The 26,402-nt window shown below is 36.0% G+C and overlaps 1 protein-coding gene across 2 annotated transcripts in view; it reads left to right on the top strand.

The window, feature by feature from the left end:
• Positions 1-26,402, top strand: part of KLHL20 (kelch like family member 20) — a 43,981-nt gene that overhangs the window by 2,624 nt on the left and 14,955 nt on the right. For both annotated transcript variants that reach the window (XM_054693463.1, XM_037506459.2), the window contains 4 exons: positions 13,214-13,787; positions 22,563-22,721; positions 23,495-23,589; positions 26,010-26,125. In XM_054693463.1, coding sequence (XP_054549438.1) covers positions 13,245-13,787; positions 22,563-22,721; positions 23,495-23,589; positions 26,010-26,125 — 913 coding nt within the window. In that variant the 5' untranslated portion in view covers positions 13,214-13,244. The remainder of the gene's footprint in view (positions 1-13,213; positions 13,788-22,562; positions 22,722-23,494; positions 23,590-26,009; positions 26,126-26,402) is intronic.

Below are 26,402 nucleotides of genomic sequence, written 5' to 3'. Positions count from 1 at the left end.
TTCTGCTGCTGCAACCCAGAAAGCAGGCTCTGGAAAGCAATGTAGGTTTATTTATACTTAGCTGCTATTGGAGAAACTTTAAATGAGAAGTGCTTCTTTACATTGAGATTATTTGAATATACTTCATTTTCCCTACTAAAATGTGAGCTCTTTGAGTTTTATATATCTTCTGTATATTTGCATCTTTGCACCTAATGATAACTGAATAGTTGTTTGAATGACTGAATAGTATCTGCAGACTGCCAATCAGTGATCAAGAAAAGATTGAAAATCATTGTTAGCACTATTCTAATGTTTAATTTTATAAAGTTTTATAAATTGATTGGCATTTTATTACTAAAGCTTTATTGCATTTATTTAACTACCTAGTATGTGTATGTGATAAAAATTTAAAAGATAAAAGAATACTCAATGAAAAGTAAGTGTCCCACTGTTATTCCCAGCTTCTCCTCTCCAGAGGCAACCACTATGAAGCAGTTTCTCATGTATTCTTTCACTGGCATTGTAATATATAATCAAACATATATAGGACTCTCTCCCCCTTTTTAAAACACTAATGTCAGCATATTCTTTGGTATCTTTTTTTACCTCACAATTTGTCTTACAGAGTGTAAAATACATACTGATTGACCTTATTCTTTTATTTATTTATTTTTTAAAATAAATTTTATTTTTATATTCCCCATACAATTGCAACCCCCTTATTTTGACCCCGATCCCTCCCCTCCCTGCCCCCCACCCCCGATAGAGTGTCTCTGGTTCATAGTTGTTTGTTGATTTTGATTTTCTCTTTCTTATAGTTATTCATTTTCCTGGTCCCTTATTTAAGTTTTCTAGATTCCTGCTATGAGTGAGACCATCTGGTAATTTTCTTTTTCTTTCTGGCTTATTTCGCTGAGCATGATCCCTTCCAGCGCCATCCATGTTGCTGCAAATTGCATGTGTTTATCGTTTTTGAATGCTGAGTAATATTCCATGGTGTATATGTACCACATCTTCTTGAGCCAGTCATCTATTTTTGGGCATTTGGGTTGTTTCCAAAGCTTAGCTGTTGTAAATAGTGCTGCTATAAAAAGGGGTGCAGGTGCTCTTTGGAATTGATGTTTCTGTGTCCTTTGGGTAAATACCTAGGAGTAGAATTGCTGGATCATTTGGAAGCTCTATGTTTAGTAGGTCAAGAAATCTCCACACAGCTCCCCATAGTGGTTGGACCAGTTTGCACTCCCACCAACAGTGCAGGAGAGTTCCTTTTTCTCCACATCCTCACCAACATTTGTTGTTGCTAGTTTTTTTAATATGTGCTATTCTCACTGGTGTAAGATGGTATCTCATTGTAGTTTTGATTTGCATTTCCCTGATTGCGAGTGATGTTGAACATTTTTTCATATGCCTGTTGGCCATTTGTATTTCTTCTTTGGAGAAGTTTGTTTTTAGCTCTTCTGCCCATTTTTTGACTGGATTATTTTCTTTGTTGTTGTTGTTGAGTCTCATCAGCTCTTTGCAGAGTTTCCCACAATCTGTAGGTACCATAGTTAACCAGTCCTGTTAAAAGACATTTATTTCAGATGTTTTTGCTGTTATAACCAGTTCTGCAATACATACCCTTATAGGTGATTTTTACCCAAATATGTGAGTATGGAATAAATTCTTGTGGAGAATTGTCTAAAGAGTGTGCACATTTTTAAATGTTGGTAGATATTGACAGATTCCCCTCCTTAGATGTTATAGCAATCTACAATCTCACCAAAATGTGCCCCTTTCCCCAAGATGTTATTTTGTCATCATTTGCTTCATTTAGAGATACTAAACCTTTTGCAGTATAATTCTTCCATTTTTCCTTAAGTATATAAATAGAAAACCAAATTTGATTTTACTAGGAATTATTTTATTCACCTACCAAACATTTGTATAGTACATGTATTATACCTGTGTACTATAGGTATACTAGAGCAAAGTAATGGTATCAGATATATAAACAGACACCATAATATAACATACCCAGGATTTTATTTCTTTTTTTTAAAGATTTATTTTTTGGGGCCTCCCCGGTGGTGCAGCGGTTGAGCGCTGGGTTGCGAAGCTGCCCGCAGCCTCTGCAGCGCCGGTTCGATCCCCGGCCGCCGGGTGAGGGTCCCACATGGCCGCAGACCTCTCCTGCTGCCCACTGCTCCCCTCAGCAGTGTACTTCGGTCCTTCTGCCTGTTCTGCTCCCCGCTCTGGCTCTGGTGAATTCTCTCACCCTCCCGCGCTTCTGACTGTACCCAGTGCTTGTATAAATAAACAAACAAATAAATAAATAAATCTTTAAAAAAAAAAAGATTTATTTTTTGTATTTATGCATACAAGAACTGGGGTACAGGTCAGAGATGCATGGGGGGGGGTTGTAGAGGATTCACCAGAGACAGTGGGGAACAGAACAGGCAGGCTAACTGAAACACACTGCTGAGGGGAGCAGCTGGTGAGATAGGAGAGGTCTGCTGTGCCTTGTGGTTAGCTCTCTGGCCAGGGATTGAACTCATGCTGCAGTGACTGGCGATAGTTTCATAGTGCTGATACTTAACCCCTTACACCACCAGTGAGGCCTGATACCCAGGATTTTAATAGAGAAGTAAACACAGAGGAGAGGACCTCTGCTCTGTGGAGATGAGGAGAGCTTCACAAGATGGTGACATTTGAGCTGCATCTTCTAGAAAGGATAAGAATTTAAAGAAGGCATTAATAAAAGACAACATAAACAGAAGGAACAGCTGTGTCCCCACTCCCCCTCAAAAAAGGCATCAAAACCTAGAAATGTATGATATTTAGGGAATGGTACGTATATCTGGAGTATAGGATACATAAGGAAGAAGAGGAAATGGTAGGAAATTATGAAAAATAGGGTGCAACTGTGGGAGAAACTCTCATCTTTATCCTTTTAGGTATTTAAGAGCCAGTGGACATTGTTAAAAGGATCAGATTTGTTCTTTGGGCTTAAGTTTAGGAACATAGGACATGGACTAGAAAGTGGGAAGAAATGATGGCAAAGGAAGTAATCTAAAGGAGTTGTGGTTTAGATGAATACTGATGAGCTGAAGTATAGCTGTGAATTTCAAGAAGAGGATGGGACTTAGAGTTTGTTTAATAGTAAATGTGAAAGAACTTGAGTAATATGGAGTCATGAAAAGGCAACAATTATGAGAATTCCAAAGATTTGAGCTTGAGAAATGAGGTGCTGCCATGGTGGGAACAAAATATAAGAAGAACAGATTTCAGTAAGCCAAGAATAGGTTCTGCTGCATACTCTCAAAGATTGTGTACAGGAATCAGCCAGGTAGCCATAGCCAGCATGTACTGGAATATAAGTTTGTACTGGGTATTTGAAAACTGAATGGTATCATTATGAAAAAGGTCTGGGAGTTGTAGGTATGAATGTGAGTAGAATAGAAAAGGATACCAAACCCCAGGACCATAACCTGTGATTGTGGGCATAAGACAGAACTCAAGTAAATATTCTAAAATGGATGAGAAACGTTTAGTTCTTTGGGTCTTGTTTTAACTGTATCCATAGCTTTTATTGACCATTTTTCACTCATGATGAAGATCAAATGAACTTTTTCTGGAATTCAATTTCAAAATACCAAAAAAAATTCCATTCCAATCTCATATCTTTAGAATTTACTATTTTTTCTAGACAGTCTAAAAATGGATGACTGAAAATAATGGTATAAGATATATCTGCTAGTTTTGTCTGTTTCTTGATGTGGTATGCACTGTAGGTTCACTTACCCAATACCCTCTTCCTTTCTTCCCTCCCCTAGATAAACACAAGAAAATTAAATACTATGCCTGATATCTTAGTTCTCTTTACATTTTGGGTTGGCTGTGTAACATGTGTTGCCAAAGACATGTCAGTGGAGGTTGCTGAGAGGTATAAAACTTACTTGCTTGGTCATTTGCTCCTCCTCCTTTATCTTGTGCTTTGCTGGGCCAAGGTACCCAGTGGTGACACTCATTTTGCACAGTAAGTAGAGATGAGATACTTGAGGCCCATTTTCAGCTTGACTTTCTGGTATGGAATGGAGTGTTTAGTGGGTGTCCTGCTAGTAAGCAGACTGGCATTTTGAGATGTTATTTCTATTTTAAGGGCTGTGTACTCAAATCTGTAGCTATCTAGCTATTCAAGTATGTTTAAGACTATAAATGAGGATCAACTTTGCTGAATCTTTTTTAAGAGCAGACTGTTGATTTCTAAGTTTAAGCAAAAATGTTGAAATATAAAGGGGAGATGTTCATTTAGATTGAGAGCACAATTTCAGGCTAAAGAAAGATTCTGCAATGGATCAAAAAGTTGTGGTATATTTATACAATGGAATATTGCTCAGCAATCAAAAAAGACAAACTCGTGCCATTTGCAGCAATGTGGATGAAGCTGAAAGGGGTTGTGCTAGCAGGAATTATTCAGAAGGAAAAAGAAAATATCGGATATCACTTATATGTGGAATATAGAGAAACCAAACAAAAAGTCAAGAAAAGTCAAAACTAGCAAGCTAAGCATAGAACTGAAGCATTCAGCAAAGGAGGGGGAGGGGTGGGGGGAAGGATGAACAGAAGGGAATATGGTGATGGTTCACTGGTGATGTGGTGGGAAAACTACAATGTAAGGAAAAAAATTAATAAAAAATTAAAATTGAAAAAAAGATTGCACAGAACTTTGGGGCTAAGAGATAAGAGTTGATTATAAATGCCTTCAAAGCAGTCTTTGTTTTCTAGATTTTTTTATTGTGCTTTATTTTAAATATTCTTACCCCTTAACAGGGCTCAATTAAGACTATTACTTTTAGAATAAAAGATCTGAGGAATGTATGGCATGATAGCTATGAAATTTGAAGTTGACTCATACTTTCTGGGTGATTAGAAATGTAATTTGCTTAGGGAGGTATCAAAAATCATAACATTCCTTTGGTAATCATGAAGTCTATTTAAGATACTTGATTTGTTCTTTGGTTTATGCTTCTTACATGCAAATGACTTGATTGTGCTATCATTTTAGGAGATATCAGTATTCCTGGGAATAACTCATCCATTTACCTATCCTATCTTTCCATGATTTCCTAAATTCTTATAACTTTCATTTTCACTTACTCCTACAATTCATTCTTAATGTTTTTCAGGAAAACTCTGAAATCACACTTCCTAACTCATTTTCTGACTATAATGTCTTAAAAACCTACACTGCCTGTTCTTTGACCTAAGCAAAATCAACATGCATTTTTGGTTTTGGTTTGGTTTTGTTTTGTTTTTTTTTTTGCCTGTTTTTACACAGATCACTTCCACAACCACTGCAGCCATTATCTATCAATTTTCTCTAATATTTCCAAACTCTAAATAATGTGGACATTGATATTCTCTTATCTGAGCTGTTGATTCTTTCTGGGTAAAGCCAACCATAGAAAATCTCTGCTGCTACATTCAGAGATCTTTAGTATTATTTGGGACAACAGTGTTATCCAAAAATACTTCTTGAGTCCCTGGTCAGTGCTTACTCATTCCCCACAGTAGCTACTTCACATCCTTACCATTCTTCTCAAGATCTTGTCACCATTCCTTTCACTGGCAACAAATGACATGTTCCCCCAGCTCCCAGTGTCACAAAAAAACAAAACAAAACAAAACATAGAACCCATCAGGTATGAACTTACCCAACTTCCTGACACTTTCTTAGCCCAAAATAAATGCATCTGTTTCCACATTATCTCCCCTCCTACTCTTTGACCTCTTAATGGTGAGTTCTTCCTTTTGTCTAAGATCCATTACTCCCTATTTTGGTTCTATACATCCCCACTCTTCAAGAATCTTGTTCCATCATTTATTTTCTCCCTTTTTAATTATATTTTTAAACTTCTTCCTCCTTCTGGCTCTTCATGCCATTGTATAATTATGGAGTATTTCTAGAAGGATGTTTGGCAGTGGAAAGAAGAGATGTGTCTGCTTAAAGAGAAAAATAATTATATCCATATTCACTATCTCCTTCTTCACCTTCATTGATCACCACCATTGAAAATCTCAGGTTTTTACGGAAAGTTTAGGGATAATGGAGAAGGTCATAAAATTTTTTGGCCATCCACCATTTTCTCACTCTCTCCTTCAGTCACCACCTGCCACCATTTTTTTTCTCTCAGTCTCCCTTTTCTTTCTCTTATAATTCTCCCCATAAAACTTTCTCCCTTTCAAATTACTATTTTTTTAATTATACTGAGCAGTTTCAGTTCTCTTAGCTATAACCCTGGTAGTTTAGAATAGAAATTAAAAAAATAAAAATTTCATATATCTTTTAAGTAGTTCCTATATTCATAAGTCAGAGATTGGTGGGGACTGTGGTGAACTAAGAGTACCAATCATCCTGTTGACACTCAAATTCAATGTCAAAGTAGAACCAACACCAAAATACTGCAAACAAAGCACTTTATCATCCCAGGGGCCCCTCACCTTGCCTTTTATAATTAAAAGCACCTTCTGTCTCTGAAATAAAAGTTGCCCTTTTTCCCAGAATGTGAAAGAACAATAATTGAAAATTTTAGTAGCTGTTTTTCCTGCCCATTTTATATCAAAATTATATAAAACATTTGTAGGAATTGTATGAAATATTTGATGCCTGCTTTATAGAATTTTTATTTATTCACACTTGGTAAATGTGGATTACATAAAATAAAGATTTTATATGTTTGACAATGGCTGCATTTTGAATTATTCCTTTCTCCACACTATTATGCCTATTCCATTTAGGTCAACATAATTCTTTTTTTAAAAAATCAACTTCCACTGAAAAAAGAGATTGATCTAAGCCAATTATTAGTCAGACTTGGATGTTTGTTATAATTGCCTACTTGCTAGTTAAAAATTCTAAAGGACACCACCAGAGATTGTGATTCTTTGGCCCCTTTTTATCAAGTACCCTCTGATATCTGGTATCAGAGAAACAACAGCCTGGTAGGAACTGAACTATAAGACAGTGAAGAAACAGTCTTCTACCTACATTTTCATTTAATTTGAAAGAAAAAGCAAAAATTCAGACCATAATTTATTTATTTTTATTTTTTTAAATTTTATATACTTTTTACATCATTTTTCATTTTTGCACAATTTATGCATTTTCATCTTGGTTAAAAACATACATGGATGGGGCCTCCCTGGTGGCGCAGCGGTTGAGAGCTGGGTTGCAAAGCTGCCCACAGCCTCTGCAGTGCTGGTTCGATCCCCGGCCGCCAGGCGAGGGTCCCCCGTGGCACGCAGACTTCTCCTGCCACCCGCTGCTCCCTTCAGCAGTGTACTTCATCAGTCTGCCTGCTCTGCTCTCCCCTCTGACTCTGGTGAATTCTCTCACCCTCCTGCACTTCTGACTGTACCCAGTGCTTGTATAAATGAATGAATGAATGAATGAATAAATAAATAAATAAATAAATAAGTCTTTCAAAAAAAAAAAAAAGATACATGGATGGAGCTAGACGGGCTCATGCTCAGACCATAATTTAAATACCATATTTGAAATCTGATAATGGAGGAAGAACCTCTATATAAGAGGATGAACTAATTGACCAATCAAAGCCAGGGCAAATTTCTATTTTCAATTTGGTTATTAAATTTAGATTATGTGACTAATTTTATTGTTTCACATTTTACACATACTGTGTTTTTGGTATCTGAATGTTTTGGACTATAAATAAAACAAATTCCTGACTCAAAATGCCTTAATCAATATGGAAGTCTTATATTTACATAGTAACAAGGCCAGAGAAGGGTGCATGCCAGGGTTAGTTGATGCTTTGCCTTGATAACAACATCTTAGACCTAACTCTTTTCTGTCTCAACCAGTGTAACTTCTGCAGATCAACTTCCCTCTGGCTTAAAATTGCTCTCCAGTCCTCCCAGTAATACTACCAGTGTATAAAGCTACATTGTTCCTTATTAACACCCTGCTGAAGAAACGCTCCATAAATCATGGAATATAAATCTGATCCTACCATTTGATGATCAGCTTTAACAAGATGTGTCAGCTAATTTATTTACAAGAATTCAGGTTTTGTACTTAAAATTGGGGTATGGTCACCTTCCCCTTGAGCACATGACTAGTACAACAAGATCAAGTTTATGTTAAAGTTGAGAGTTGATTGTAAAATATGCTTTTAGTAACATTTATCTTAGAGTTATGCTTTTCAGAAGTGCTAAAAGAATATAAAATTTGCTAAAGTTGTCATTTAGCAGATTTTATACCCTTTGAGTTTTAGAAAGACTGGCTCTCTCCCAGAATTGACAAACTCATTTTGTAGGAGAAGGCAGAAGCTCTCTTTGGTTTCCCTAGTTTGCTAACTGTGGATAGAGTTCAGAATAGTTTTTTCACTGGCCTCTTTCAGACTTAAAATGTTTATAGATATTAGTCTTGCAAATTAAGTTAGTAAGAGTTCAGTTTCTTTTTGTGGATATTTGTAATATCATTAGTTTAGTATTGGGCTAGAAAGCCACAGATTGAAAAAGCAAATAATTTGTTATTTGCTAAATAAATGTTACTAAAAGCATATTTTACAATCAACTCTCAACTTTAACATAAACTTGATCTCTAGTTTCTCAAGATGAATTTTTACTTAGACAATAAGCTTATTCTCCTCTATTCCATCAGACTCCCAACAAAGTAGTTGTGAATATAGATGTGTCAAGGTGTGAACACAATCTATTTCTAATTTCCCTTCAAAGGTGCCCAGAAAAAAGGACAAAAAACAACACTTTTCTGCCAGTAGAATACTTTGGATATGAGGAGAATGATAGGGGGTGTGGACTTAAATTTTTAAGTACTTATTTACAAAAATAGCAGAAACACAGGAGAAACAATTTAACACATAGAATTAAATACAACTTCTAGACTTAAATTGCTAAAATTGAATACAGCTCCTTAGAATATTTACAATGAAATGCCCCTTACTCAACCTACAAATGAACCCTGTTCTCTGTTCTCCTTTCTTCTCCTAAAGCAACAGCGTAGTACAGCCATCGTTTTTCTCCTACCTATGAATAACAACCACATAAACTAGATTATCAGGGTCATTTCTGTTTCAAATACTCAGTCCAGTTCCCCAAGTCAGCTTGGAGTCAAAACCTACATTCAGACAAATCTCAACATTCACTCCTTGTGAGGTTGGTATAATTATGCCCACATTGCAAATGATAAACTTGAGGATCAAAGAAGTTAAGTAATTTGCCTAAGATTATAACTAATAAATAATGGGGCTAAGGGTTTGAACTTGTTTGCCTGGCTACAAACCTAATGTTCTTTCAAGAGAACTGGAAAAGTTTGGAGGATATAGTTTATTTTGGCAAAAAGAAAAGTTGAATTCAGTTAACAAGTATTTAATGAGCACTGGATTTAGGCATTGGGATATAACAGTGAACAAAAGAACAAAGGCCTTGTTTTCATGAAGCTTACATTCTAGTTGGAGAAAGCCTGATATTATTGTCAAGATAAAGAATATAGAATGGTGGGGGAAGAAGATGCTAATTCATATAAGGTGGTCTGATAGGTGGACATTTGAGCAGAGATTTGAAAGACATGAGTGAGTGAGATCTGAAGATATTTGGGGGAACAACATTTTAGGAAGAAGAAATCAGGCTCTGAAGCAGAAGCCATGGCAGAGCCCAGCAATGGCAAGGAAGTCTGTGTGTGTAGAGAACAGTGAACAAAAAGAAAGTAGTAGGAGATAAATTCAGTTAGCCACAGGAAGAGTCATGTAGAACATGGTGCACCTTACAGGCTTTTTCATAAGTATTTGAAGTATGTTGAGCAGAGTAGTAGAGTAATCTCACTTTTCTAAAGGATCACTTCAGTTGTCTAGAGAAGAGTATCAATTGGAAAAGGCAGAAGCAAGAAGACCACTTAACAAGGTTATTAAAATATGAAAAAGGTGAGCGTAGCCAGAATTGGCGTGGTGCTAGTGGGGATGTAGAGAAATAAGATTCTTGGTCTTATGTAGAGGTAAGTAATAGGATTTGCTAATGGATTGGATTTGAAGGTATGTGAAAGGAAAGAGGCCAATGTGAAGAATGAAATTACCTTTTATTGATCTGGGGAAGACTAGAGCAAAGACGATGGGGGTGATATATCAATATATCAAGGGATAGACTAAGTTTGAGTGATGATAGGGGTTTTTTAGAAAACAGTAAATATGTAAAAATTAGCTCCCATATTATACTTAAATGAAATAAAAAACTATACCTGAGTTGAACATTATCATCTTTACATGTATAATTAAGGTTGCAATAAAAATGCTTTAATTTCAACATGCAACATCAGTATCATTGGGAATTTTAATGGTGGTTCATTTTAAAGAAGCTAGATTGTACCACTGCTAACCATGATTTATTCTTCCAGCATCTACTACATACAAGGCACCATTAAGCACTGCAGTTAAAAGCTTTCTTGTTTGTTTATGTGGGTGATAAAAAGTATTCTTTACTTAGCTTTCAGTCTCTAAATCATCAAGCATAAACAGTACTGTCCAGAATTATGAATAGTTTGTACTCTAAGATACATACTCATCTGCAAGCAGAAGCACAGAAAGATTAAATTTATAAATACTTTGGAAAAACAGGTTGCTATTGGAGAAAGGAGAACCATGTTCTTTGTTTTCAAATTATGCTTTTGTAATGTGAATGCAGTTTCTTCTTCCCTGCTTGTCTCCTTTCCTTCCCAGAGGACTCTTTCAACATTCTAGTATTTCACTGTACTGTAATTGTTCTCAGTTCTGCAGCTTTGGAGGGAATACACTGATACTGCCCCATTCAGGGCAGTTACAAGACTTGCTCTATATTATAACTACACTGTCACGGATGTTTACTTTCTGAGGCTCACATGAAACTGAACTAAAATCCAGTAATGCTGGAGTCACCTATACACTTCTATTTTTTTAAAGAATTATTTTTATTTACTTATACATATAAGAACTGGGGTGTAGGCCAGAGGTGCGGAGAGAGAGGATTCACCAGAGAGAGTGGGGAGCAGAGCAGGCAGATCTACTGAAATACACTGATGAGGGGAGCAGTGGGCAAGACAGGAGAGGTCTGCTGCACCATGTGGGTTAGCTCCCTGGCTGGGGATCGAACTTAGGCCCCAGTGGCTGGCAAGAGCTTGATAGCACTGAGACTTTAGCCTACAGGGAGGCCCCTACCTACTCCCTTTTAAATAACATGATACCTTTGGAAGAATTAGTCATTGAAGATTGCTCAGTAAGTTTAGAGTCAAAAACAGAAATGTCATAATCTGGAGCAAGGAGTGGGATTTTTTCACTTAAACTCTTGAAGCATATTATCTTAAATTTGACTTTAATATAGAGAAGCATAACCGCCTTATCTAAAAAGAATAAAGATAGTTATGTTACTACAACAGCATAATTTAAAAATGCTTAATATGTAGCAAGCACTGAACACAAGTTTTTATAATAATTATCTTCTTTAATCTTTACTTATGAGGGAGATCCTTATTCATTTAGAACCAAAGAAACTGAGTATTGGAAAGGGTAAGTAACTTGTCCAGGAATTGACAGTACTAGGATTTTAACCCAGGTCTATCTGATTTCAAAGTTTGCTTTGTAAGTTTATGGTAGCTATAGCTCTAAAGATTCCTAGTAAATATCAAAATTATGATACAGGTATCCCTTACTTTTCCAAACTTCACATTATGCTACTTTGCTTTTATGAAAGACCTGCATTGGTACTTGTTTTCACTAACTACATTCAGAAAGATATCTCAAAAGAATTTTGGCTTTTAGGACAAATGGCAGAATATCAAAAATAGTGTTGAGCATTTTTTTGCAATAGCCGTTCTAAAAGCAGCATACACCCCAACAGCAAGAGTGGCTCCACCAAGCTCCTTCTGTGGAAACTGCTTTATACAGGCTACGTATTTACCACATCATTCTTGCTTTTACTAGTTACTTTAGGTTTTATATGTTAGATGTTATGATTGGAGAGGTTATTTTTGGGTCTAGGAACACTCAAAAATGTTTCCACGTAAATGGTATTTGCTTCTAGACTTTATGCCATTTCTGGAAGGATTTATAAGAAAACTATACTTTCAAATAGTGGGGCAAACCTGTAACAGGTTTGTATCCAAGGGTCACTGTTGGGTGGAAAAAGGAAGTGCTAATTTAAGATCTGATAAAACATTTTTAGATATCTGTGGTTTGACTCAGTCCAACTTATGCAAGGGAAGGAATTTTAACCCTGTAATGGTTTCTAACATATTTGATTTGATTCTTTCCCATTTTAGGGACTAACTGTTATAAATAACTAGACAGTTGTTTCTATATTTTCTCTTAACATGCACGTGATTGATTTAATAGCAGTTTTTTTGAAATATAAATATTGACTTAAAATTATATAAAGCTTTTCATACTGACAAATAGCATGTGTTTATCCAATAATTGATACCTCAGTTTTCTTCCATGTCAGAGTTTAATTCTGAGCTTTCCTCTCATTCAGAGAATCCTCTGAATTATGTTTGACCCTCAGCAATTAACTATAGCACTCTACTAACATGCTACTTTTAGTTACTGTGCTTGTGATTTTTTAATTTTAGTTTTGTTTTTTATTTATTCAGAACCATTGTGATTATATAAACTGTGAGAACTGTAGAGTAGAATAAAGGAAATATAGTAGTACATATAAAGTTAATTTCTTGGACTCTGGCCTATTTTCCTTCTGATAATTTCATGTACTAGACTATATTTTATAGAGTTTGAGCTTTACCTTGGAGGAACTTTAAATATTACCAAGTAATAATGAGAAATGAACATTTTCGTGTCTTAGAAAAATGGTAAATGTCAAAATTTTGGTTAAAGCAGATTAAAGAATTAAAATTCATAGGTCTGTTTTATGCGGAGAATCATTTACAAATGTTTTCCATGTGTCTTTATTAATTTATTGTAGGCAATTGTAAAAGATGTCTGTCTGCTACTGAGATTAAAAAAATGTACCTTATTTTATGGGAGTGCATTTGAAAGTGCTCTTATTTGGAATTCTGCTTATTCTTTAAGAGACTTCCAGAGTTCTTAGAAAGGGAGCCCTTTGGGCACCTAGTTCTGTTTTTTTTGGTTATCTGCAAACATCCCCATCTCTTGATGTATGAACACTTTGTAGCAGTAGTGATAATATGCCACCATCTCCTCTCTCTTCCCCCTCCCCATTCCTGCAGGTGTACCAACATTCGACCAGGAGAGACTGGAATGGATGTAACAAGTCGCTGCACCCTTGGAGACCCCAACAAACTTCCAGAAGGGGTTCCCCAACCTGCCCGTATGCCCTATATCTCAGACAAGCACCCTCGACAAACTCTGGAAGTGATTAACCTTCTAAGAAAGCACCGGGAATTATGCGATGTGGTGCTAGTTGTGGGCGCTAAGAAGATATATGCCCATCGAGTCATTTTGTCAGCCTGTAGTCCCTACTTCCGAGCTATGTTTACAGGAGAACTGGCAGAGAGCCGCCAGACAGAAGTAGTGATCCGAGACATAGATGAGAGGGCTATGGAACTACTGATTGACTTTGCATATACCTCCCAGATAACTGTGGAAGAGGGCAATGTTCAGACCCTTCTGCCAGCTGCTTGCCTCCTCCAGCTGGCAGAAATACAGGAAGCCTGCTGTGAGTTCTTAAAGAGACAATTAGATCCTTCTAACTGCCTGGGCATTCGAGCTTTTGCTGACACACATTCATGTCGTGAGTTGCTAAGGATAGCAGACAAGTTTACTCAACATAACTTTCAAGAGGTGAGTTGTACTTGGTGGTTTGAATTCATTCATAACATATTTGTCAGGCAAGCCCTATGAGTTCACATCTGCTCCCTGATACCTATCTGCTTGGGTATATACTGCTGATTCTAACTCAAAATATCAAAGAAGTAAGTTGCTATAGAGTCTAAGCCTGATTTTTATTTGCGAGGCCAACGTTGTGTTCTGTCAGTACAAGTTAAAGTTCATAGATCACTTCTCCCTAGCCATATTCATAAAAGGCTAAGGAGTTTATTCATAAGAGCTCTGTGTCTGATAGGATACCTGGTATTGGTCATTTGCATGAGCATTTCCTTCCTTATTATATAGATTAGCAAAATAAATTATAGATCAGAAATAATTTGGTACACTAATAATCAGAAAAAGTGAAATTAAATGCTATCAAAATTTTTTTTCATCAAACCTATTATTCCATTTAACAGATATTTCTAAAGCTGTATTTTAGCCACTATACTGGAGAAGAAAATCTGTGCTAATGACCAGAATGCCTAGAGTAATTGTTCTCATGGAGCTTGTAATCTAGCAGGAAAAATAGCCAGTAACTGCATAGTTACAAAAGTATATAACAGTTAATCAGTACTACAAAAAGTACGGAATAATTTAACAGTGTATTACAGAGAGAATTAACTTTGGTTCTGAACAGCTCGTCCAAATTCTGAGGCATGAAGAAACCTAACTAGTTTGAGGAGCGGAAAGAAACCCAGTAAGACTAAGGGAACAAAAGGGAGGATGTTACATAATGATTTTACACAAAGAACAGAGCCAGATCACATTGGAGTTAATAAACTATTTTAAGAATTTGAAATTTAATCTTATGAGCAATAGAAAACCATTGAAAGGTTTTAAGCAAAAGAAAGACATGGTCCATTTTTACACTTTAGTATCACTTTTCTATACTACAGGACAAATCCAATTGATCAAAGATTTAAAAATACAAAAGTAAAACAATGAGAATATTAGAAGATGAATGGAGCAATTTTCCTATATAATCTTAAAATGAAGAGGACCTTTCTAATTGACTAACCCAGAAGGCATAAAAGAAAATATTGATATATTTGATATATACAAATAAAAAATAAAATTTTGCATGGTAAAACAAAATAACAAGACAAAAGCCAAAGACAAACTTTGGAAAATTATTTGCAATTCATATATCACAAAATCTTCTTAATATATCAAGGACTCCTGTTGGTCAATAACCTAGACTAATGCCCTAATAGAAAACTGGGCAGTAAACAAGAACTTCAAATTACCTTAAATATATAAAAATTTGCCCAAGCTTAATAATAACCAAAACATGAATTAAATTACATCAAAGGACTTTTTTTATCTATCAGATTAAATATTTATAATTTGTCAGATTAAAAATATCCAGAAGTTTGATTTCATACCCTGTTGACAGAGAAACAGCTACATTGCTGGTGTACAACCCCTTTGAGGGGGAATTTGGCAGTATCTATCAACATTGCATATTTTTTGCAAATACTTTTTGACTCAGCAGTCCCTTTTCTGGGAATTTGTACTGCAAAAGTAGTGGAGAGAACAATTTTAGGAGGTAAGGTCATGCATTCTGTTGTAGATATATTCAGTTTGAGGCTTGCAACTGTTTTGTATGTCTTAGGAAAGAGGTTAGACTGAAGTTAAAATTTAGAAGTCGTCAGCATAGTAATTAAGTTATAATACTTAAATTGTGGCTTAAAAATTTAACCATGATATAACCCATAAAAGAAGAATGGTAAGTTTGATAGCATAGAAATTTTTAAATTTTGTTCTTTATAGCAACAGCAAAAAAGCACCATAAGCTAAATCAAAAAGTCACATCAAACTCAGAACATACTTGGAACATTCACAACAAATGATAAAACACTCATTCCCATAAAAGTCACACTAATTCAAGTAAGGAAAAGAAAACATGAAAAGCACAATAGAAAAATGGACAAGGTATGAATAAGCAATGTGTATAAAACAGATACTCAAATGTAAAACATTTGAAAGGATACTCACCCTTCTGTGCAATTAAGATACCAGTGTTTGACTTTCAGACTGAAAAAATATTTTATTTAAAAAAAAATTAAATTTACAAGAAATTATAGGGGAAAAGAAACCTTTCTTACCCTTTACCTAGATTCAGCAGTTGTTAATATTTTCCCACATTTGTTTATTTTCTAGTTATGTAAAAGTTTTTTCTCTGAAAAATTTGGAGGTTTATTGCTTACATCATATTCCTTTGTTCCTGAACACTTCAGTGTATTTTTTGATCACTTGGTTAAGGGGAGTCCCCAAACTGTCTCCCTTATTTTTTTTCCTTTTGTATTTAGTAAGAACTTTTATGGAGAGATGCTTTGAATGTGTAATTATTTGTTCTAGTCAAACTTTCATTCAGATTTTAGCATCCTTTGGTAATTTCTGCCTGACTCAGTTACTATTGTTGGAGCACAGTGGAAATTATTCCATAGCCCTCTTGGTTCTTCAGGCATCAGGCAGATTCATAAGAGAAAGTAAAAAGAAGTTTTATATATACAAATTTACTACAAGTTTATATATTCAAATTTACCACCAAAACCAAGTAAATTACAATGTTAAAACAAGGAGGTTGGAGATAGAAAGGGGTAAGGTGAGCCAGGGAGTTTGCCAAGGCAGGCACAGTAAACAAAGGTAGGGATATTTAAGTTCTGCCTTCTCATAGAAAAGAAGTAAGGAGATTAAGTCCTGGCAGTACAGAGTTGTTTACATGTACATGTCTTTTTCAAAACCAATCACCCAACCTTCAGAATCCCTCCCATGAAATCATCTTTTTCCCAAAGGCACCTTTTGGAATAACAGATTTTTTTTTTGTAATTTTGGGATGGATGTCTTGGAGCCAGAACTGTAACCAGTTCATCCTTCCAGGGGAGATTTCTTTCTGAGGTGACTAGTACTCTAATGGCTCTTAAATGCTTGACCCATGTCCAATGGCATTTGTAGCTTTTTGCTTTCCAAGCTTTGCTTAGTAATAACTGTTAATCTCAGTGCACATTAATATGTTTCCTTCTTATAGTGACAATACAGAAAACAGCCTTGGATAGAGGAGGGAGGGAACTTTTCCAAACATCAAGTCTGGAACAACTTGGGAGGAAGATCCTGGAACCCAAATTTTCTACCCATGGAATAGAGCAGAACAGTACCTTGAGGTTTGAAGACCTTTACCTGAACCTCACATAGTGCATAATGTGAACAAAACACGACCAGATCTCAGTTCTAAAAAAATCCTGAAAATAAAATCTCAAGGGAGACTGAAAGAAAAAGGAAGACAGAGCCTTCTTTTGGGAGCCAGTGTCAAGTCTTTTAGGAGTGATGAAAAGCAATGAATTGTCAATAAGAACAAAATTCTTAAAGCTAAAATAGTCACACAATACCCAAGAAGTTAGCTTCAACAATATTTTTTCCTACCAATCAAATTTAGAGAGAAGAGCAATTTCATCATTCCATGCCTCTGTACCTAATGGACAGAGATTTGGAAGTCTGACCTGGTAAGAATTCTGACCTTTTATCCAGCTCTCATGAGACATGGATTCTCTTTCCAGGGCAGCTTTCAGAAACAAAAAATGTTTAGCCTGTGAAGTGTCTCTGGGTTGGATACAAACTGTCAGAACACAAAGGAAATCAGCCTACAGCCCTTTTGATTCTTCTAGGCTGACAAGCAAGAAGCAGGTAGATTGAGAAAAGTTAAAAAAAAAAGTTTAGTAGTACATCTCCTATACACATGAGATGGTCCCCACAAATCTGAGTAACTCACCACATAACTTCAGATGTCTTCTTAAATAGCTAAGCTTATGACAATAGGTTCGGAGGGTGCAGGGGGAGGGAAGGTCAGTGAAAGAGTTTGCCAAGGAAGGCGCATCAACACAGGTGGAAGTTCTGCCTTCTCCATGGAAAAGACATAAAGACATTAGGTCTTGTAGTGCAGTGAGGAATCTTTTTTTTTAATACATACAAGAACTGGGGTGTAGGCCAGAGGTACAGGGACTGAGAGGATTCACCAGATACAGACTGGGGAGCAGCACAGGTGGATCTACTGAAATGCACTGCTAAAGGGAGCAGCGGGAGAGACAGGAGATATCTGCTGCCTCCATTGGGTTAGCTCCCTGGCGGGGATCGAACTCATGCTGCAGTGGCTGGCCATAGCTTGATAGCCTGAGACTTTAACCCATGTGCCAACAGCGAGGCCCCGCAGTGAGGAATCTTGAGAGAAGTTTACATATAAATATCTTTTTTCAAAACACCCTCCCACCCAGCCTTCAGAACCCCTCTCATACAATCATCCTTTTGCCAAAGACATATTTGGGGTAGGAACAAACTATTATTTTTTTAACTTCATTTTTCTATCTAATTCTGCTGTAAAAGAATTCTTCTTGTTCAAAGTAATCGATTGATTCTAATCAAAGAACTATAGTCTATTGCCATTTATTATTTGGATACTTTGTAGTCTGGTTTATCCTTCCTATACTTTTGCAAAAATTAGCAGATTTTTTTTTTTAATTTCCATTTCTTTTCCTGCACAAAAGCTAGCATTCTGTATGTTTGCTATTGCATTCTTTTACTTAAGATATTCTGGAATTCATTTCATATCAGCTCATATAGAGCCTCCTTATTGAGTCTTCACAGCAGCTTTGTATCCATGTGTGAATGTACCAGTGCTTGTCTCTGGCACCAGAGTTTGAACATTTAGACAGTGTTCAATATTTTACCATTATAAACAATGGTTAGCCTTGTATGTAAATATTTTGCTATCACTGGACTTTTGTCTTTCAGATGAATCCCTAGAATTGGTATTGAGAGCCAAGGATAATTGCATATGTAATTTTGTAAATATCACCAAATTACCCTCTGTAGGGATTGAACCATTCCAACCAGTGATAAATGAGGGTTACTGTTTCCTCAAAATTATTTACAACAAAATATATTGTCAACCTTTTGTATTTTTGCCAAGTTAATAGACAAAATAGAATCTCAGTGTGATTTTGTATTTGCATTTCTCTTTAAAAGTGAATATATTTCAGGGCCTCCCCAGTGGCGCAGCGGTTGAGCTCTGGGTTGCAAAGCTGCCTGCAGCCTCTGCAGCACAGGTTCAATCCCCGGTTGCCGGGCGAGGGTCCCACATGTCGCTCAGACCTCTCCTGCCACCCACTGCTCCCCTCAGCAGTGTACTTCTTCATCAGTCTGCCTGTTCTGCTCTCCACTCTGGTTCTGGTGAATTCTCTCACCCTCCCGCGCTTCTGACTGTACCCAGTGCTTGTATAAATAAATAAAGAAATCTTTAAAAAAAAAAAAAAAAGTGAATATATTTCATATGTTTAAGGTCTGCTTTTATGAGTTTTTAAATAGCATTTGCTCATCTTTCTTTTTGATTTTTGGTCTTTTTTTCTCCATTATGTTTTCTCCATAATGTTTGTCACCTTTTCTCTCTGTCTTAACAGTGATAGCCTGTTTTGTTTGTTTAATATATGTTATAACCTTTTTTTCCCCCAGTTTGCTTTACTTTTCATCTCTGTTTATGGTATTTTTGGTCATGGAGAAGTAGTTGTTTCCATTTGTCTGATGTTTCTTTGCCCATCCCTTCACCATTTTTGCATCATGATTTAGCTATTTTTTTTAATCTACATAGAATTAGGTTTTACTTTATAAGTCACTTTGAAAATCTTTTTATTTAAATGGGCAACTAAAGTTAGCTTTTATCTATTGCTGTCACTGATATGTTTGTTCTCAACTGTTGTGTTTTACAAAGTGTTTGACTTAGTTTACTGTATTTCATTCTCTATATAGTGTCTTTTTCTTTTCATTTCCTTTTGTCTATAAAAAGGTTTATATTTTTGTTCCAGTGGTTACTTTTGTAACCACAGTAAACCACAGTAAAAGAAGAGCATATTTAACCCAAAGGAAGTAGAAAGAGGAATAGAATAAAATTTTAAACAAAAATCAGTGGTTCTTTGGGAAAAAAAGGTGAACCTCTATAGTAATCAATAAAAAAGGGAGCAAGACGACACAAATTTTAGCAGAAATAAAAAGAGAAGACACCACTATAAATTCCTTAGACATTAAAAGGGATCGTAGGGGGCCTCCCTGGTGGCGCAGTGGTTGGGCACTGGGTTGCGAAGCTGCCCGCAGCCTCTGCAGCGCCAGTTCAATCCCCGGTCACCGGGCGAGGGTCCCACTTGGCGCGCAGACCTCTCCTGCTGCCCGCTGCTCCCCTCAGCAATGTACCTTGATCCTTCTGCCTGTTCTGCTCCCCGCTCTGGCTCTGGTGAATTCTCACCCTCTCGCGCTTCTGACTGTACCCAGTGCTTGTATAAATAAATAATAAATAAATCTTGGGGGGAGAAAAAAAAGGGATAGTAGGGTACATTATGAACAAGATTTTGCCAAGAAACTTAACAACTGATACACAGTGGAAAAAATGTTTGAAAAACATAAATTGCAAATACTGATTCAAGATACAAAATTAGAATAATAATGTCTGTGAAGGAAGTTGAATTCATAATTTTAAAACCTTCCCTCAAAGAACATGCCAGTCCCAGATGGTGAATTCTATGAAGCATTTAAGGAAGAAATAATACTAATCTTATAGAAAATCTTTCAGGAAAAAAAGGTTACTTAACCAGCTCATTTTATAAGAATATGATCACCCTGCTATCAAAACCACAGGTTCTGAAAGAAAACTACAGACCAGTATTTTTTTTTTTTTTTTATAGAGGCATGTTTATTTATTTATTTGTTTGTTTGTTTGTTTTTTGTTTATACATGCACTGGGTACAGTCAGAAGCGCGGGAGGGTGAGAGAATTCACCAGAGCCAGAGTGGGGAGCAGAGCAGGCAGAAGGACCGAAGTACACTGCTGAGGGGAGCAGCGGGCCGCAGGAGAGGTCTGCGCGCCATGTGGGACCCTCCTCCTGTGGCCGGGGAGCAGCCGGGGATTGAACCGGCGTCGCAGAGGCTGCGGGCAGGTTCGCAACCCAGCGCTCAACCGCTGCGCCACCAGGGAGGCCCCAGACCAGTATTTAAAAGCATTATTTTCTTAACCTAGTTGTTTGACTCAAGGATAGACTTCAGTGCTAGATTTGTCTGAATAGTAGATCATTAACATCTTTTTCTTGTGGGTGAGAAAAGAAGAAGTGACATTTTAACCTGACTTACCAAAGCATTATTTTTACTCTTTGTTCTTAGTACCAAACAAGTATTTTCTCACACAGGTTTTCATGTCTTGCAACCTAATGTTTCCTGTAAGTGACTTACAATAAATTATTATTAATTTATTCATAAATTTAAACTTGGTGATCATTGATATTTATATTAACATCTGATTTGTAATCACTAACCTGGAGGGAAGAATTATACTCTGACAATATCCAAAAGGAATGTTCAGGCATTTCACAAAGAAAATAGAAGTTAGAGGAAAGTAAGAGGCAGATATAGCCAATATTTGCCTGCTATGAAGGTCATCACACTTAATCTGAAGCTAGGCTCCAAATTTGGCCACATAAGGTTGCCAAATAAAATACAGGCTACCAGTTAAATTTAAATTTCAGATAAACAGCAATTTTTAAAACCTGTATTTTTATTTGCTAAATCTGAAACCTATCACAGTGTGTAAAATGCATCCTCTCTAATAACTTCTATGTTAGTAACCTAGGTTAAGTAATCTCAGCTAAAATTCACAGGTTACCTATCTGATTTCCTGAATCTCAGAGGGTTTCTCATTCAGATGACACACACACACACACACACACACACACACACACACGAAAGAATGTATGTATGACTGTATATAGATGGATGAATAGATAGATCAGTATATATAAACTTACCATAGAGAAGCTATGAATGTACCAATAATTTAACTTTTACCCAAGACTAGGAAACTCAGCATGGAGGTGAAATGCAGTGCAGTCACAAATCCCAAGATCTGAAAAATCTGTATATCAGAGTGGTTTGGTCCTCAGAAGTTTTCATAGGTCTAACTCTATCCTCATTATGTTCATTCTTGCTTATAGAATTGTTGACACTCTTACTTTTTTTTTTTTTATAAAACTGGATCCTTGGTGTTTCTGCCCTGGACTCTGACCTTTAAGAGGCAGTTAATCTCCCTCTGAAAACTCCATATATATATATGGAGTTAAAATTTGGTAAGTTAGCTTATTTTTGAGTATAAATTTTTGTTTTGATACTTTTGGAAAAAAAGAAATTGCTTGAATTAAAATTGTTTTTTCTAGATTTTAATTATATCCTCTGTACTCTGTCTTGTTCCTCTTTTTTTTTAAATTAATAAACTTTCTTTTGAAAGCAGTTTTGGTATACAGCACAACTGAGAAGAAAGCAGAGTTCCTATATAGCCCCATATCCATATAGGGACAGTGTTCCCCTGTCAGCATCCCACACCAGAGTGGTACATTTGTTACAACTGATAAACCTGCTTTGACTTGTCATTATCACCCAAAGTCCTGAATTTATGTTAGGGTTCATTCTTGGTGGTCTACATTCTATGGGTTTTGACAGATGCCTAATAATGACATGTATCCACATTGTAGAAGTATTCAGGATAGTTTCATTGTCCTAAAAATCCTCTGTGTTCTGCTATCTTTGTTTCCTTTTTGTGTGTATCTGGTAATCTTCTGCACTTCCGCTCCATTACAGAATAGAAGGTTGCAAAATAACCCTGAACAAAAATAAAGAAATAAAAAATATGATCACAGGGTTGTTTCTTTTACCTGCCTTTTAACAGGTGATGGAAAGTGAAGAATTTATGTTACTTCCAGCCAATCAACTCATTGATATAATATCTAGTGATGAACTAAATGTCCGAAGTGAAGAACAGGTATTCAATGCAGTGATGGCCTGGGTCAAATACAGTATTCAAGAAAGACGTCCTCAGTTGCCCCAGGTATGAATGAAATATTTCTTAAATAACTGCTTTATAGTGAATGAAGTATTACATATTTGATTGGCAAAAAAGAAACCATCATCACTGTCCCTTATATTAGACTGTAGAGAAGGTTGCTGTAGGACTGCCTATCTGTTCCCTAAAAAAATGAAGGAAGTAAGTGATCAGAAGCATTTTAAATATTTATCTTTCTGAACATTTTGCTCCTTTGCTTCCTTACTGTTTTGCATCAACTCTAGGTTTAGGCAGTAGCACACATTACAACCTAAATGATACAAAATAAAAGAAAGCAAGGATGGTGATTATCGTGCTTCCCTTCCCTATGCTTGGAAACCACACCAGATAGTTAAGATTAGAGAGGGATGACATGGGGCATTAAGTGGTCACTGAATGAAGTATTTAATGTTCTTATTATTATGACTACAGCCTTTAACAATTTAAGAATATTTTTCTGGACTATTAAGTAGCATCCAGTTATATAAGCTATTATAGAAGAACTTAAATTACTGAAAGCTTAAAGTAACATTCTAAAGTGATGTTGGTGTACTTTCAGTTTTTTGATCATTCTAATTACTGAGTTGATGGTTATAATAAATTTAACTTTGTATTTATGCCTTTCTCTCCCTCTTCATTATTAATTAGCCCCATTAATAAATTAATTCAATTAGATACCAAAATAATTGAAAACACAATAGGGGATCATAGGTTATATACTCTCTTAATTATCTTACAGACAGGAGTTCGTGCCTTTAATAGTGTTTGTTATCTTACAGGTGCTACAGCATGTTCGCCTGCCTTTGCTTAGTCCCAAGTTCCTGGTGGGTACTGTGGGCTCTGATCCCCTCATCAAAAGTGATGAAGAATGCAGGTATGGATGGCCCTAAGTGGGAAAAAGTCAACAACTAAGCATTCCTTTTTTCTCCTAATTCCCTTATTTGCATTCCTTTCTAAAAATTGTATTTCTTAGTGCTGAAATCAGGCAGTATTTAACAGGTTTTTCTTCTGGGCTAGGGTCAAGAGGAGGAGATGGAAGAAGAAAGGACTCAACTTCCAGTATTCCATTCCATTAGTTTTTTATGTGTGATGCTTATTGGTGTAGAAGTGGCAATAAAGAGGTAGATTTCTAAGATTTTAATGCAAGTTTGAATTTGAAGAGGCAAGTCTCTGCTAATATAATTTTTTCCATGAGATAAATAATGCTGTTGACTCTGTCAAAAAGTATGTCAGGAGTACTTTTTCATTCTATCACATATGCCTGTTTAGGGAATAGAACCGCCCTTGTTTTCTAAGATTATGGACAGTGTTAAAAGTCTACCTAACTCTTAAAATAGCTATAGATAGATTTCTCCTAGAACTTGGTGAGGCAGTTTCATGAAATTTTTTTAATTGAAAGAAACTCTAAATACTTTTACAAAGCAAATGAATAAACAAAATACCTAGTTTACTGGAATGTCTCTGTAATATGTTTCAAATTTAATAAATTACTTTTACCAGTACTCTGACCTTTAAACTACATTGACCCTTGAGTCTCTCCAGGTGGCTAAAGAAACTTGTTCTAGAATCAGAAATCTGTAGAACATTTTCTATAAACTGAAGCCTGTCCTTATTAACAGGAGATATTAGAAGGGGTATTAGATGTTTATCTCAAATTTAGAAAATAAGTGTCAATTAATTCCCCTAAATATTTACAATAGCAGAAGGAAAATCGTGAATTATGCGTGCTCCCCTGTAATACATAAATCAGATTATCCTGATTCTGGAGGTAACAGGACTTATGAAGTCACTTTTAAAAAAGGCACTGCCTGATATCCTAACCTCTCCATTTATTAGCTGTGTGACCTTAGGCAAGTCTCTTTCTGCTAGTTCCTTCATCTATAAAGTAGGTGTAGGATTAATACCTACTCCATAGGGCTATGATGGTTTTTAAGAGTTTGTATTTATTAAGCCCTTAAAACAGGATCTAGGACATGGTTGTTGTATTAATGTTAATTTTGTGTTGGCTTGCTAATAGTACACTTTCTAGGAACCCCTGAACATCTTAAAAACCAGCTATTATTAGATCAGTCTTTGTTTTTAAGGCTGAGGAAGCTAGAAAAAACTCTTGGTCATCAGCTTGGGGTTTCGAGGGTAGGTGTTTGGGGGTTTTAGGGTAAATTTACTCAGAAGTAAACTTTGCAAAGCCATATGTTATTGAAAAATACATTATTAGGTCATGTCTAGGACTAGTCCAGCAGTAATAAATTACTCTTTATTACATAAAATAACTTAGAGAAATGAAAATGTATTGTAGTTTTCTAAACTGTTTCAGAGTTGAGAGAGAAAAGAGTAACAGATTGAATTTGCATTAAGACACTAAATCCCGTAAAGGACTCAAGTGGATTAAGTACATAAACAGTTTGTAGGGGCCTCCCTGGTGGCGCAGGGGGTTAAGACGCAGCACTATGAAGCAACCTGCAGCCACTGCAGCACAAGTTTGATCCAGGAAGGTGACCCACATGGTGCAACAGACCTCTCCTGACTTGCCCTCTGCTCCTCTCAGCAGTGTATTTCAGCAGATCTGCCTGTTCTGTTCCCCACTCTGTCTCTGGTGAATCCTCTCACCCCCCACACCTCTGGCCTATACCCCAGTTCTTGTATACATAAATAAATAAATCTTTTAAAAAAAAAAGTTTGTATTAGTATTAGGACATTATATTTAACAAGTATAATTGCTAAATTCTTTTCATAAAATAACTTGCTAAAGAGAAAAAAATCCTTTCTTCCTCAGTAGAGTTGTTGTGCATAACCACTCATAACAGTACCAGATAAAAATTAATATTAAATAATGGTACAGTGTTTTCTTTTTTAGCAATCCAATTTTTACCTATTTTTATTACTTTACTGTCGCAAATATATAGTGCCATGGCTGATATGCTACTTTGCCACTGTTCTGCAGAATCTAATAAAATTCATTAGAAAGGAGTAACTATTTTAATTACTGTTTACTGTTACCATTTACTTACTAGCAGGTGGTAACTGTGTTGTGATTTTTAATTTCCCATAAGTTATTGTTGGCTCAAGCATTTTGAGTTTTAGGCAAAATATGCTCGAAGATATGAAGTCATGATGTAAATACCAGTCATTTCAGTGTGATTTGCATTAGTGCTGTCTTGTTTGTGACTTAATATTGACTGACATTCATGATTTGATTTATGCTTGTTTCCCTTTGTCCACTTACATATTCCTGAACCTTATTGGAATTTGACTATGTTTTTGACATTTGAAATAAAGGAAGAATTTTTTTCACAGGGACTTGGTAGATGAGGCTAAAAACTATCTCCTCTTGCCTCAAGAACGACCACTAATGCAAGGACCAAGGACAAGACCACGGAAACCTATTCGATGTGGAGAAGTACTCTTTGCAGGTCTGTGTCTTAATATACTGTGACCAAACTGAATAGTGACACTTTTTATGTATTACCTGGCTTTCATTTCCATTGTCTTATGTTATTTCTGGTGATTTTTATTTGACAATTATATTGATGTTTGTTTTTGATGGTATATACTTGTGACCCATTGACTGGGTTGATCTCAAACTCCAAACTCTTTCTAATGGTCCATATTTTTACTCTATTCCTCCTCCACATTGTATAATTTTGGTGTCTGTTACTTCTAGATGAAATTTGTTGTTATTTTATAATA

Source organism: Talpa occidentalis, unplaced genomic scaffold (assembly GCF_014898055.3).
Source record: "Talpa occidentalis isolate TD23 unplaced genomic scaffold, MPIMG_talOcc4v2.1 talOcc4.12, whole genome shotgun sequence".
NCBI lineage: Eukaryota > Metazoa > Chordata > Mammalia > Eulipotyphla > Talpidae > Talpa > Talpa occidentalis.
Note: the sequence above shows the minus strand (reverse complement) of the source record. Positions and strands in the feature narration are given on the sequence as shown.